The sequence below is a fragment of the Pelophylax lessonae genome (assembly GCF_965119305.1).
Source record: "Pelophylax lessonae genome assembly, chromosome: 4".
NCBI classification, from domain to species: domain Eukaryota; kingdom Metazoa; phylum Chordata; class Amphibia; order Anura; family Ranidae; genus Pelophylax; species Pelophylax lessonae.
Window position 1 is genome coordinate 574,999,498 of NC_138771.1, and position 15,670 is coordinate 575,015,167.

The 15,670-nt window shown below is 44.7% G+C and overlaps 1 protein-coding gene across 1 annotated transcript in view; it reads right to left on the reverse strand.

The window, feature by feature from the left end:
* Positions 1-7,360: 7,360 nt before the first annotated feature.
* LSM1 (LSM1 homolog, mRNA degradation associated) overlaps positions 7,361-15,670 on the reverse strand; it is a 31,101-nt gene continuing 22,791 nt past the window's right edge. The window contains exons 3-4 of the mRNA XM_082254139.1: positions 12,678-12,793; positions 7,361-7,786 (exon numbers count right to left, since the gene is read on the reverse strand). Coding sequence (XP_082110265.1) covers positions 7,616-7,786; positions 12,678-12,793 — 287 coding nt within the window. The 3' untranslated portion in view covers positions 7,361-7,615. The remainder of the gene's footprint in view (positions 7,787-12,677; positions 12,794-15,670) is intronic.

Consider the following 15,670-nt stretch of genomic DNA (forward strand, 5'->3'; position numbering starts at 1 on the left):
AGGGGGGATGACAGGGGGTGGTGTATTAGAAAGGTTGCAATGGGGTGCCAGGTGTGATAAGGATGAGGAGGACAGGGGGTGGGGTGTTAACAAGGTTGCAGTAGGATGCCAGGTGTGAACATGAAGATGACAGGGGGTAGGTTGTTAGCAATTTTGCAGTGGGGTGCCAGGTGTGATGAACATTAGGATGACAGGGGGTAGGTTGTTAGCAATTTTGCAGTGGGGTGCCAGGTGTGATGAAGATGAGATTAACCTCCTTAGTGGTATTCCCGAGTGGGGTGGAATTTTAGTGCCATTAGCGGTAACCCTGAGCCACACTCAGGGTACTGCCAGGGAGCATCGCTGGATCCTGGTAGAGGTTACTTACCTTGTCCCTGGGATCCCGCGATGTGTCCCTGCAGCATACAGCAGCCGGATCTTCCGTCCAATGCTTTTAACCCCCTGGCTTCAGTCTCCTGCAACATGATGCTCGCAGGGGTTGGAACCGGCGGCAAATTTAAAAAGTAAAACACACAAAAACACACTGATATATTGTAATCCTATTGGATTACATTACGAAATAAATGTACATTAATTTGCCCCCCAGTGCCATTTCCTGCAGTTTTACTGTATTTTTTTATATATATATATATACACACACACACACACACACATATATATATATATATATATATACACACACACACGTGTATATATATATATATATATATATATATATATATATATATATATATATACACACACACACACACACACACACACTTTAACTTATTTATAGTTATTTATTATATTATAATCTATAATTTTGTGTTTCAAAAACTTTATCATACCCGAGATGTTATAAAGAAGAACGCACAGTAAAAAAAAAAAATCATATGTATATAGTTGGTTTGGGCTGCTCGTCCTTAAGAATTGCATGCAAAATAATGGTAACACTTTCAGCACCTAAAATTGGAAACAATCATACCGCCAGGGAGGTTAACAGAGGGGTGGGGTATTAGTAAGGTATCAGTGGGTTGCCAAGTGTGATGAAGATGAGGATGACAGGGGGTGGGGTGTTAGCAAGGTTGCAGTGGGGTCCCAGGTGCGATAAGGATGACAAGGGGTGGAATGTTATTGAGATATCAGTGGGTTGCCAGGCGTGATGAAGATGAGGATGACAGGGGGTGGGGTGTTAGCAAGGTATCAGTGGGTTGCCAGGTGTGATAAAGATGATGACGGGGGTGGGGTGTTAGCAAGGTTGCAGTGGTGTACCAGGTGTGATGAAGAGGAGAATGACAGTGGGGTTGGGTGTTAGTAAGGTATCAGTGGGTTTCCAGGTGTGATGAAGATAAGGATGATAGGGGGTGGGGTGCTAGTAAGGTTTCAGTGGGGTGCCTGGTGTAACGATGAGAGGGGGTGGGGTGTTAGCAAGGTATCAGTGGGTTGCCAGGTGTGATGAGGATTATAGGGAGTGGGGTGTTAGTGAGATATCAGTAGGTTGCCAGGTGTGATGAAGATGAGGATGACGGGGGGTGGAGTGTTAGTTGCCAGGTGGGAAGAGGTAGACAGTGGAGAGGGGAAAAAAAAGGAAAGGCACAGAAAGAAGGATCGCAAATCTAAAAAAACAAATAAACATTTTTTTTTGGCATGATCTGTATTTTTGAATTTAGAAATTGGAAAATAAAAGTATTTTTAAAACTTTAGAGATATCAATGACCTCAATATGCATGTCTGCAGGCTATAATTGATGCTATTGAGAAGTCAAAAAAGAGCACTGAAAAAACATGTACAGTACTAGTGTTATCCCCTTTATGGAATCACTGCCTCTTAAAATCCACCATAGCCTGTGTCCTCAAGCTTTTATGGGAGGTGGATCATCCATCAACCTAGATGTGACATCCAATCCACTGTGTTCTTTTTTTGTTACTGGGCATGGAGGAGGGAGGGACTGAGCTGTCATTTAGGATCTGTATACACACCCAAATGTGTGATGTTTATACCATGTGACCTGAATAGCTCAGCTAAACCAAGGAAGTGGTCGATCCAGCAAGAGACCAAACTGAGCATGTGCAGCTGAACTACACTTACTGTGTCTTATCTGGACAGAGTGAACGTGCAGAATGGGGAGGATCTGTGCATAGAGGATCACACAGCCTTTTTACACAATGCAGAGGATTAATCACTTAAGTTCCACAGTGAGTACAACAAGCATGCTATTCTGCATCTAAAGACAGATTTTACTGTTGTGGATTGAGTAACACTTTAAGCCTGGTACACAGGCGGGCTAAGCAAAAAAAAAAAAAAAAAAAAAAGAAACCACAAAACTGAGGAGCTTGGGAATCGCTCGCTGTACTAACTATCCATTGTTAGCATTTTCCCCATTGAGCTATTGTGTTCTGACAGGGGAACTGCGCCCCTGCCAAAACACAACAGCCAATGGCTGCTAGCACTGATCGGATGTCAGTTTTCCAGCATACCCGTGTGGCCAGATTCTGTCAAACAGACTCGTGTACACACATGCCAAATGTCAGCCAGTTACTGCTGAACCAGCTGATACTGGGCCCGTGTATACCAAGCTTTAGAAGCTAAATGGCTACAATGCAGAGCTGCAACAGATTCTGACTGCTCCAGTTTTAGGCTAGGTTCACATTTATGTGGTTGATGCGGTTTTCCAGCGCATTTTTGAACTTGCATTTTGCTCTTTTTTTTTTTCCTTAAACTGTGAATAGCTTAACAACTGATCCTGGTAACAGCTAAATGCAAACAAAAAGGATGGCGGTTAAAAAAAAAAAAAAAAAAAACAACTTTTAAAAGCAACTGCAAGGCGGTCCCCCTCAATCCATGCCAGACTTTTCAGGTCTGGTGGGGATTTTAAGGGGAACCCCACCCCAAGCATTTTTTTCAAAAATGGCGTGGAGTTCCCCCCCCCCCCCAAAAAAAAAAAAAAAAAAAAATCCACACCAGACCCTTATCGGAGCATGGAACCCAGCAGGCCAAGAAATTGGTTGGGGGGGGGGGGGGGGGGGCTCCTGAACCAGATCAGATAACATACCCTCAACATGGGAGGGGGGGGGGGGGACGCTTTGGGGTGGGGGGGGGATTCCCACAACCCTGGGCAGGGGTTGTGGGGTGGGTCTGCTGGCGGGGGGCTTATCGGAATCTGCATTGCACCCATAATCCACTGATCGCTTTGCAAAAAAGAAAAATAATAATAAATGCACATTTTTTCTGGAAATGTATGTGCATTTATCAACCTTTAAATTTCAGGTCACAACTTAGGTTATACAGTACAGGTTTTTCTTCCCACTCCAACAGGTGGACAGCGTGGTGGCAGAGTGGAGGGAAGGCAGGTAGAATTGCTGTGGTGGCTGTCATTGAAGGGGCCCTTTGCTTTGCCCTGGCCAAATTTCAATAGTATGAGCACATAATAAATAGAATAACGTAGCTTTTAGCTTTTATTTAGAGGAGTATCAGTTAGCCGTGGGCAACCTTACATGTGTGTGGCACTGTGTATGTACAGGTCCGGATAGCAGAAGAGGAGACGGTAACAAAACTTGTACAAGCTAAGTTGTTGTCTAGCTTTGTATGAGGGCGGCTGGGAACATCTGGTATACATGTTCATGACTGCAAGGAAGCCCACAAGTACAGTGTGGGTCAGCAGTTCTGTTAGTTTGCTTGTCAATGCACATCAGTCACAAATTAAATTAATTCAGCAACTTATTGTTTTAAAATATTTGTTCCCACCAGAATCTTTTGTATCTGACACTTCCAGGAACATCAGATGCCTGGACCACCTCTACGCTCTGTGATTTCTTCCACTAGCAGCTAAGTCCCTACAGAACACAATAGAGATGTACGGGTTGGAGGAAGGGACCATAACTTACATCAGGGGACAAGGCATCTGTTAAAACTGAAGTGCGTTGAATGCTTAAAGCGGTTGTATCCCGCTTTTTGACACTTTTACCCACAGGTAAGCCTATAATAAGGCTTACCTGTAGGTACAAATAATATCTCCTAAACCGGCATGGTTTAGGAGATATTTACAGTGCATGCAGCCGCTCGCGCGAGCGGCGCATGCGCTCTGAAGGTCCGGGGGGACCTTCAATTAACTTGCTGGGAGCTTGCCGGAAAAATCACTCCCGCGCGCATGCGCGGGAGTGACGTCATCACGCCTCCGGCCAATCAGCGCGCCGGACCTGCCGAACCCGGAAGAGACGACGAGGGATCATGGCAGCGCCCGCATCGATGTCCGGGGGTCCGTGTCAGGGCTTCGTTTTAAGGTAAGTTAAACATAATGGGCTAGTATGCGATGCATACTAGCTCATTATGCCTTTGTCTTGCAGGTTTTTTTTATATATATATATAGGGTTTACAACCGCTTTAAGATTCTTATCTTCAGCAAAGCTTAGCTTTTCAAGAGTGTAAAAGATTAGGAGGACAGGCTAGTTTATTCACAGGCAGCACCTCATTTAAAAAAAAAAAAAAAAAGCCAGTGATAAAAGTCACTTTAGGTGCTCTAAAGAATTTGATCTGACATTTGCCTAGAAAAAAAAAAAAAAATGTATATATGTTATACCAACATATACCCACCGCACTGGAAAACATCAAAGAACAGACACGTGGGCCTGTAATAACAAAGTCTTATCTGAACACAGGTTTGTGGCATTGGCCATGGCTCAGACAAGATTTCTAGGAACCTCCAAAAACAGTTGCTGCTCATCAGACTGGAAAAGGTTACTTAGCGATCTGTTACATTTGCCAGAAATGGTCAACCAATCAAAGCAAGAGGAAGGTGTGTAGTGCTCTAGGAGAAGTCAATTAGCTCCAAACTAACTTTTTTTTTTTTTTTTTTTTTAAAGAAGACAGGCTTCTCTTTTACAAACCAATGTCAATGTTCATGAGTCTACCATCAGAGCAGCAAACAAAGGTTGCAAGGAAACAACTACTACTATCAAAAGATGTACATTGCTCCCCATTTAGTTTGCTAAAAGGCAAGGTGGATAACTAAAGCCCCGTACAAACGTACCGATCGTCGGCCGACGATCAGCCGTCTTTTGTCCCTGGGCTGTCTGTTGAAAAGTGCAAAGACAGCACATGAATTTTGTCCGCCAACTACAGCAGTGATGTCATGTAATGGTTAACTTTCCGTGTGTTTTTTCTTCTCTGAGCATGCCCAGTCTTGCAAATCTGCGGTCTGTCGGCCGAATTCTGTACTGACTGGCAAACAATCGGCCGCTCTGGTGTCGGCCAACAAAAATTTTAATGCTTGCAAGACAGATTCTTTTCGGCCGAATGTGCGCCGACGGCTGTCGGAAGCATCATACTAACAAGCCGACAATCGGCAGATCGGTCGTCGGCCGAAGCTTTTCGGCCGACGATCGGTACGTGTGTATGGGGCTTTATAGGCTATTGGAAAAAATGCTTCGTGGACAAAATAACTTTTTTTATTCAAACCAAAAAAAGTTCTAGGTTTGGTGCAAGGCAAATACTGCAGTCGAGGGCAAGAGCATTAGCCTGTGAAGCATTATGTTGAAATTATTATATTTTGGCTCTGCTTTGCTGCGGCGGGACCAGGATTGCTTGCCATCACGAAAGGTACCATGAATACAGAATGGGCCAAATCTGTAAGTCAGAGTATCCATTCACTAATGGAAGCTTAAGAGAAATTGGGTCATTTGACAAGACAACACTAAACAAGTTGATCTGCCAAAGAATAGGTAACCACCTCAGCTCCAGAGGGTTTTACCCCCTTTAATGACCAGGGCATTTTTTTTTTTCTTATTCAGCATTGCGCTACTTTAACTGGCACTTGGGCAGTCATGCAACGATGTACCCAAAATGATATACATTCCCCCCCCCCCCCCACAGAAATAGAGCTTTTTGGTGGCATTTTTTTTTGGGCTATAAAAAAAAAAAAAAACCAAACATTTTGAAGGAAGGAAAAAAAAAAGAAAAACCCCAAACAAAAACCCAAATATTTTCTACTTTCAGTTATGAAACATATCCAATACAAACCAATTTTGTTAGGCCAGAATGTTTTCTGCTATGTCTTTAGTAGAAAAAAAAAAAAAAAAAAAAGTGGTTTATGCAAAAGTTTTAGAGTCTACAAACTATGGGATATACATTTGGAAATTGATCAGTACTGACAGCCTCATTGCTTGAGGCACTAAAATGCCAGGACATTATAAATTCACTCCCAAATTACCCCTTTTTGGAAAGTGGACAGTTTGAAAAGTTGTAATTTTGTCAATTTTTTTGAAAACGAAGATATCGGGAAAAAAAAAAAAAAAAAATAACCCCCCCCCCCCTTTTATTTAAACACACACACACACTGTCACTAGTGCAGTACAACATCATATGAATGATATGGTGGTGATCATGGACACAGAGTGCTGACAATATACCAATTTAAAAAAAAAAAAAAAATAGTAGGTCAGAGTAGTTCAGTGTCCCTTAGTAACACTGTTCTGCGCTGAGGGGGGTGATCAGGGATTCCCACCCCTTGTAAAAGCATTCAACTGTCATGAATATGTTACATTCATGGGAACAGTGATCACTAGTGAGCTGCGATTGGCTACAGCTAATCACATGGTTTAGAGTAATGTGATTGGCCCAGGTACCATGTGATAGCTGTGGGCCAATCCCAGTATAGAAACAAAGCTGTTCTGAATTAATTCATAAGAGCTCAGTTGACATTGTGATCATGATCACTGTACGAGTTCCTGGGATCTGCAATCATGTACATGATTGTGCCTGCATGTGCTGCCCCACGGCAGTATATTTTCTGTGGCAGGTAAGCAAGTGGTTAAAGAATATTGTCAAGAGACGTATGGGCATACTTTTTCTAAAGAAATTCTGCTGCAGGACAAATCCCACTGCCTTTAAGCAGACGTTATGTTGCTCCGTCACACCAGCACGGCGTGAACTGAGTCTTATAATATACAATAGCTTGTTTAACAGACTTTTTTTTTTTTTCACTTCTTCATTTAACAAAACCGGAGCTATCCTTTAGCTCCCCTCAGACATATTTGCATCTAAAAACTCTAAGCGAACACAGCTTGTTTGCCAAATGCTATTTTTGCTCTCAGTTAAAGTCTATATATCGGCTAGTGACCACTGTGTTCACGGGTTCAGACACTTCGCACTTGCTGTGCTCATTACAGGCTCACCCAGGAGTACAAGCGGAAGATTGTAAAGGATGTTCACAGCAATTTTTATGTCAAAAGGGGAAAAAAAGTGTCCAATGTTTTAATTCAGCCCACAATGCCATTCAATAGACAGCAAATGCTTTCAGATTTACTCAAGTAAATAAGCACAACTAACAAAGTAGTCATTTTAGTATAATTCTATTACAAATTAAACAGAAGCATGTATTTAAAAAAAAAAAAAGAAAAAAAAAAAAAGCCTATCGACAGGGCGTCCTCCCCATTGTGGTAATTATTTAATACACGTGATTTTGGTTTGGCATCACCACTGTGTGAAACTTAACTCAATTCACAAACTTAGATGACTGCTGTATAGCACTGCTGCAATAGAAAAGTCCAAACCAAAGCAGCAAAAACAAAAATGTACTCGACGACATTGCTATTGCAAGAAAGAAAACATTCAGTGTCAAACTGTCCGATAAAGAAGCTTAGTACTCGTCCAAGGTGTCCACTCTGGGAATAGACAGACCCCGCTCCTTCAAAGCCTGCACCTTCACCTTCTCTGCCTCCTGCTTGCTTTGCTGCTCTACTCGCTGCTCCTCTAAGATTTCCTCAATGGAAACTTGAAGTAATGGTGTGTCGCTCTCTTTCTCTAGGTCCTGTGTGAAAAAAGAAATAAATAAACTAATACACCTGAACATGCAAAGCTAACATTAACACGGCAGAATTTTTATTTCCTGGTGATTCTGCCCATTGGAACCTTTATTTTTTACATTTTAATAAAAGAAACAAGATTTTGTTTAAAAGTAAGGTACACCACAGCTTAGCTGGTATAAATTCAGATGCTGGAGCATATATGCTAAAGCAAACCCCCGTTCCTAAATTCTTTGCCTTCTGTACCCTGTGTACACATAGTAAATTACAAGTTTGGCATTTGTTTGTATATGCACTATATATGTGCAATGTACAAGCATATCCAGTTCTTTGGCTAGCCAAAGCTGCCCATATGGGTATTCTGGACCACCCAACATTTGATCTGCAACAGTATGGCAATCCACAGCAACTTGGCCGCTATGGCTTCTCTTCTGCAACCCTTGTTGGCCACTGAGGTGCTCTCAATAGGGAAAAGCCAAATCTCAGACCCCAAAAAAGTGACGCTGTTTTATAAGAAAAAGGTTCATTGGACCACACAGGGGAAAAAAACCCCACAAATAACAGAGTTACTAAGGTCTTTTCCAGGACAGCCACCTCAGAGACCTTGGCTCCTCCGTTTCCAGGGAACACCACCTCAACCATGTAGATTTAAACCTCCTGGCAGCCGGTGCCCTTCACTTCTCCAAGGAGTACCTCCGGCCAGCTGGGGAGACACAAAGACATCATACCAACCTCCAGTCTTATGTCCAGACCTTCTTCGGGTGGGTAACGATGCTGTCCTGAAAGACTCCTGGAAAAAAAAGACGTTACCGGTAAGAGTAACGCTGTTTTTCCCCCTCTCTTCTTTCAGGACAGCCACCTCTGAGGATAAGAAAGGGAGAAGGCACCTCTAAGTGCAGCATAGACCACCTTTATTGGCACAGGAAGATGTAAAACTTGCAAGACAGACGTGTATGGCAGGCACATAACAGCAACACTCGGGAGTCCATTCTGGAACCTGTGGCTCTGTCTCCCTCAGCCGTCCAGCAGTAGGGGCAGCTGTTATGTAATGCTGTTACATACGCCTGCCAAACACGTCTATCATGTAAGTTTTACATCTTCCTGTGCCAATCAAGGTGGTCTATGCTGCACTTTGAGGCGCCTTCTACCTTTCTTGGTTTATTAGTTGGAGGTGCCTCTACTCTCCAGAAGAGCTGCCCTGGTGTCAGTGTAGCACCCCCTGTCTGACCACAGAGACCACCCCCCTTTCATCATTGAGGATTGATCTCCCCAACAGAAGCACCCTATGTTCTATGTACCTCTGATGATAAGCGAGTACTTAACCCTAGGGTGGGACCACCACTTGAAGGACTTTGCGCCCAAAAGCCTGATCTTTAGCGGACAACAGGTCCAGCCTGTAGTGCTTGGTGAAGGTTGAAAAACTGTACCAGGTTGCTGCCCAGCAGATCTGCTCTGGGGTAGCACCAGCTCTCCCTTCCTGGGGAAGTCGCCACAGCCCTAGTGGAATGTGCCCTGATACCCACCGGGACCACCTTACCGCTTGAAACATAGGCATGGCTAGCCTAATCCATCTGGCTAAAGAACGCTTAAAGGCTATAGAACCCTTACAAGAACCAGAAAATAGAACAAAGAATGAATCAGGCAAACCCAAACTGATGTGGAGGATTAAAAAAGGTCACCGCACAAGACATAATAGGTTCAAAACGCTCTGCTAAGAGCCTGTAGAACCATGGATGGATCCCACATAGCAAAAGGGGGGATTGCTCACTGGTCTCTGCCTGTTTAAAGGCCCAAAAAAAAAAAAAAAAAAAAAAAAAAGGGTTTTTGGGTAAGGATACTGCTAAAAAGACATTTTTATTGCAGAGACTTGACTCTTTAGGGTGCTGAAAGCTGAACCTTTATCTACCCCATTTTACAGAAATTCCAGCACTGCCACTGGGCTCCCTTCATCCAAAGAGCTCTCTACGCACCAGCTGTAAAAAGTTGCTTTTCAGCAACTCTTCCTCAGAAACCAGGCTGCGAGATTCCAGCGCTCCACCTGGGGACAGGAAACTGGACCCTGAAAAACAAGGTCCTCCCGAACCGGTAGAATTCAGATGGGTTTCACGGCCAGACCCTTCAGGACTGAAGACCACAGTCTCAAGGGCCAATGTGGCGCAATGAGGAACAGGGTAGTTAGTGTCCCTCCTTCTGAAACTTCCTCAGGACCGCTGGACTTCCTGATTGAGGGTCCAGTCACCTTTAAGGTTTTTCTTCTCAGGAAGTCGGCCAATTGGTTCAATTCTACATTTAGGTGAACAGCCGACAGGGAGAGCATCTGGGCTTCAGCCCCCTGAAGAATTCCTTTTGCCAGAGCCCACAGAGGCTTGCTTCTTGTCCCCCCCTTGTCGGTGGACATAAATTGCCGCAGAATTGTCTGAGCGGACCTGCACATTGTGTCCCTGTAGTGGTGTCTGGAAGGCTCTGCGAGTCAGCTCGATTGCTCTCAGCTCTCTCCAGTTTGAAGATTGCCTTGAATCTTCGCTCTTCCAGGACCCTTGCACCAGTCGGGAGTCCAAGTGTGCTCCCCAACCTTTGCCACTTGCGTCCAAAGTGACGACTGAACACTGACGGGACCCATGAGAGACCCTGAGACAGTTTCGAGACCTTTTGCCACCAGAGGGATCTTTTTAACCCTACAGGTATGGATGCATCAGGGAATCCAGGGAGTGCTGTCCCACACCCCCAAGATGAACAGTTTTAGGAGGACGGAAGTGAAGTCCCGCCCACTGGACCACTGGAATTGCGGCCGTTAGCAACCCCAGTGCCGACATGGGCTTGTCTTACTGATACTGATATAGGCCGACTGTTCTGTAAAAGGCTCATAGCACTGTCTATCTTCTCTTTTCCAAAGGAAGAAAGACCTTCTGAAGTGTGGAATCTAACTTGTAGCCCAGAAAGGGGACCTTTTGTGCGGGCACTAGACTGGGCTTTTCCAGATTCAGGAGCCACCCCAGGCTCTCCAATTGTCTTGATGCATGTAGGTCCCTGGACACGAAAAGAGGACATGACATGGGAAAGGAGGAACCTGACCCATGATGGAATAGGCCTGAACCACCATCTGTCTGATCCATCTGGAAACGGTCAGAGGAAGCGGACAACCCTTTGCGAGGTCCATCTGTGAGCACAGAGTCTGACTTCCTGTAAGACTCCGTAGCTGCCAGGTACACCCCAATTGCATGGACCACATCTAAGGCATGCAACACAATTTCCTTAGGATGTTTAAGCCTGGGACACAGAAGAGATCACAATGTCTTCATTCAAATGAAACTCCGAGAACATCTTAGGAAGGAATGGCGGACAGGAATGAAGTACCACCTTATCCTTGTGAATCACCAAATAAGGTGGACAGGATAACACCGCCAGTTCCAACAACCCTGCACGCAGATGTGATCGCTACCAAAAAGGCCACCTGGGACAGCGTAAGCAGGGGAATCTCCCAAATATTTTCAAAGGGGAGCTTCTGTAGAGCTGAAAGCACCAAATTAAGATCCCAAGGCGGTAACCGAGTCTGCACTGGAAGGAACCAAAAGTGGGACACCCTGAAGAAAAAAAGTACGCACCAGGGAGCGTGTGGCCAAAAGGTCATTGGAAAAAGCCGCCAAGGCCGATACGTGGCCCTTGATGGTACTCGAGACCAATTTCTGTTCAACCCCCTGTTGAAGGAAGGTTAGGATCCGAGCCACCTAGAAGGAGCGAGGATGAACCCCAAGAGACTCGCACCACGCAATGCAAGTCTTTCACGTACGATGGTAGATCTTCCTAGAAGTAGATTTCCTAGCTTTTAACAACGTAGGAATCACCAACATCTTTTAGCACCTGGCGTTCAACAGCCAAGCCGTCAAAGCCAGAGTCTAAAGCAGGATGGAAGATCAGTCCTTGGGACAGCAGTTCCTCCCGGAGAGGAAGCTTTCAAGGGATGTCGGCGACCAGCTGTACAAATTCGGTGTACCAGGCCCAGCAAGGCCAGACCGGAGCCACTAAGATTACTGGAATTCCTTCTGCCTCGATCCTGTGTAGGAGTCTGGGCAGAAGCTTGAGAGGAGGGTATCAGAGGATACTGACCCCCACGGGGCCACCAGCACGTCTGTGCCGTCTGGCAGAAGGATCCCTTGACCGGGCCACAAACCTCTGCATCTTTTAGGTTTACCCGAGACAACAAATCCACCTTGGGGGTGCCCCACCGGAGACACAGCTAATGAAACATCTCTGGATGAAGGGAGCATTCCCTTGGTCCAACACCAGGCCGACTGAGGTAATCCATCTGCCAATTTTTCCACCCCGGGAATGTGCACGGCGGAGAGGGCTGAAACAAACCATTCTGCCCACCTTAGAAAGCCGGCTACCTCCAGAACCATTAGAGCACTTCTTGTGCCCCCTTGGTAATTGACATAAGCCACGGCTGTGGCTTTGTCTGATTGAATGTGCACTGAGCATCCCTGAAGATGATCCGTCCAATGATCCAGACAGTCTGATAGCTCGGAGTTCCAGGACATTGATTAGTTGGCAGGTCAGTTGGCAGACCTACCAATTCTGGGGTTCAATGGCAAAGACCAAAACAGCTGAAACTGATTAACAACCCCCTGCTACTTAACCGACCAGATCATTTATCCTGGGAGTTTGACTTTATGCTATACTCTTTTTTTTTTTGAATCGAAGTGTTCCTTTAATTTTTTTTTTTTTGAGCAGTGTATATGAAGAAGAGGCCATCTTACTCACTGGCAAGACAGGCAGGGATGTACAGTTTCTCAATCTTAAAAAGCTAGAGGCTGATCAACCCTGCATTAGACACGCATCTTAAAAACAAACAATTTCCATTTAAACTAGACTGTAAAATGATTTCATTAGCCTACTTACAATTTCCCCGAGGAGAACCACATTCTCGCCTCTCACAACAAATATTCCCCTGGGGATATCACCATATTTCTTCCCAACGTGTATCCGCTCTACGGTCTGGTGCAGCACAAGATTAGCTAAGAAGAAAAAAAACACACCGAAATGAGCTCCTGTAATTATTCCTGGAAGAATTACTTGCAATTATGCTCAAAACTTTCCCGAGCAACAAGTGCACAATAATGTTTATACTATGGGTGGAAAAAAAAAAACAAAAAAAAAAAAAAAACACTAAAGAGGCTTCAATACTGAAACGTGTATATTGCTGCAGAATATGCATAATTTAAAATAATACTGTAATTGTAATCTGCAAAAGAAGTCTAGATTATTAATTAAAAGAAATGCAGGTGAGGATTTATTCCTTCGGTTTCTATATTCTTATCTTTAAAGTGGTTGTAAAAGGTTTCTTACCTTCATGCATAGAATGAAGAAAAGCTATGTGCAGCAGAATCCCCCAAATACTTACCTGAGCTCAATCTTCCTCCAGCGATGTGCATGAGAGCCTTGACTCTCCCTCATTGGCTGGGACAGAAGGGGGAGCCATCAGTTCCCACTGCTGTTCAATCACAACGAGATAGAGAGATAGACTGAGCCAGGGCTGTGTGTGAAAAGGTCTACAGTTTGTGAACGAGCCTGCTTGGGTGCCCCCATTGCAAGCACCTTGTTGTGGGGGCACTCAGCAAGAGGGAAGGGCCAGGAATGCCAAAGGGACCCACGGAAAAGGAGGATCAGAGCTGCTTTGTGCAAAACCACTGCACAGGTAAGTAGAACAGGTTTCTCTTTTTTTTCTTTTCTCCTTTCTTTAAAAAACACACACACACACACCTCAGCCTTTAGTATCACTTTAAAGAGCAACTGAAGTCTGGAAGCTGTGCCCAACAGGCAGGAAGAGGGCAAAACTAAACACCAGTATTCCCTGTGGTCTCGCTACAGCTGATCTCAAAAAGTGACACGTTTGTTCAAACATGGCCATCAATGCAGCCTACTTAGCTCTCCGATAACTGGTTCCTTGAAGTGACTTTGTCCCAATCTTGTCTAGCGGTGGCAGGAACATTTCTCCATAGCAAATGAAGACCAAAAAAGATCCTGACAGGTTACATGGTGTATAAAACACAGATTCATGCAACAGAATAATGTAAATTTGCTCTACCCCCTCAAGCTGCAAGGACAAGGCCATGTAAAAAGAGGCTTGCTGTAAAAGTCAGAGTTTGTACCTGATAACTCCCTTTCCAGGAATTCTCCACGACGGACACACGAGAGATCGGTTTAAAAGAGTCGCCCACTGGCTGCCCCTCAGTTGTATAAAAGAGGACCTGGACAGCAAAGACAAAAAGCCTGGATAGATCTAGTCCAATATTTTATTAGTAAGGGTGGGAGTCCACCGTTCTGGAAGATTCCTGGAAAGAGTCATCAGTAATAACTGACTTTACCAAGTCATCCGCCAGGGCTAGTGGTGCACCAAACCAATATTAGGATCGGATATCGGCCTTGATACTGCCAAAATAGCTGGATCGGGGAATCGGTAAAATTAACAGGTCCACGGGCCGTTCCGGTTTCGTTGCAGCAGAACCTACCACGGCGTCTGCCGAGTCTGGCTCAGCCGTCACTTGCACGGAGCCACTACTTCCTATATAGGTCCAGCTCACAGGCGGAGTGATATCAGATGCACTCCACCTGTGAATGGAGGAGCCATACACAGGAAGCAGAGGCTTTGCTCTGTACTGCAGCCGCATGCTTCCCGGGCTCAGACAGACAGACCCTACAAGCATCCTTATTGCTATTACTGTATAATGTGTGTGTGTGTGTGTGTGTGTGTGTGTATATATATATATATATATATATATATATACATACACACACACACACACACACACACACACACACACACACACGGTGTGGTTATAGGTTTCTCAGATTCAGCCGTTATGTTGCATTTTAAATTCCTGTTGCAGGATTTTGCATTTCATATTTTTTACATGTTTTCTGTTGGATATGTTCAAGCAATAAACTTTTTTTTTTTCTTGTGGCTTCATTTTATTTTTAATTTTGAGTTTGATTACACATATTTTAGATTTTGAATGCACAATTGTTAGAACAAAACAATAGTTCCGGATCGGTATCGGCAGATACACAAAGCCAGGCATTGGTATTGGGACTAGAAAAGTCGGATCAGTGCACCCCTAGCCAGAACATGCGAGACCCCAACTATGCGTACCTAGGGTGGGACTACCGCTTGCAGGACCTTTCGACCAAAAGGCCAGATTGTGTGCAGAGACCAGATAAATCCTGTAGTGTCTCTGGACCAGGTGGCTGCTCTGCAAATTTGTTTGATGGATGCCCCAGCCCTTGCCACCCATGAGGTAGCTACAGCGTGAGTGGAGCGTGGCTTTAAATGTGGATGACTGGCCTGAATTTGGGTCGAGTAGGCAATTTCAATCGCTATCTTGATCCATCTGGCTTTAGAACTTTTATATGCAGACTTTCCCTTGTAAATGTCTCCGAACAATATGAAGAGGTTGGACGACTTCCTGAAGGGTTTGGTGACCTCCAAATAACGTAACGCAAGACACACCTGACATCCAGTGAAGCGAAAGCCTCTTCTCCCCCATTAGAAGGGTTTTGGCAAAAAGATGGTAATACCACTTCTCGTGTCTGATAGAATGCAAATGCGACTTAGAGGGTCTGTTTTGAGTACAAGCTGATCTGTAAAAATCATGGGGGGGTGGGGGGGGAGGGGATGGTTCTTTTATAGACAGGGCTTGTATCACACACACCTAGCCAATGTGATGGGAACAAGTAGTGCTACCTTAATTAGGTGTTTAAGGGATATCTGCGTGGTTCAAAAGGGTCTTTGGTGAGGGCCTATAGCACCAATGAGAGATTCCAGCGGGGCTTTCTTCAGGCCCTTGCTGGGACAGGTGCTCCCTCAGATTTGAAAAGTAATTTAACAAATTGAT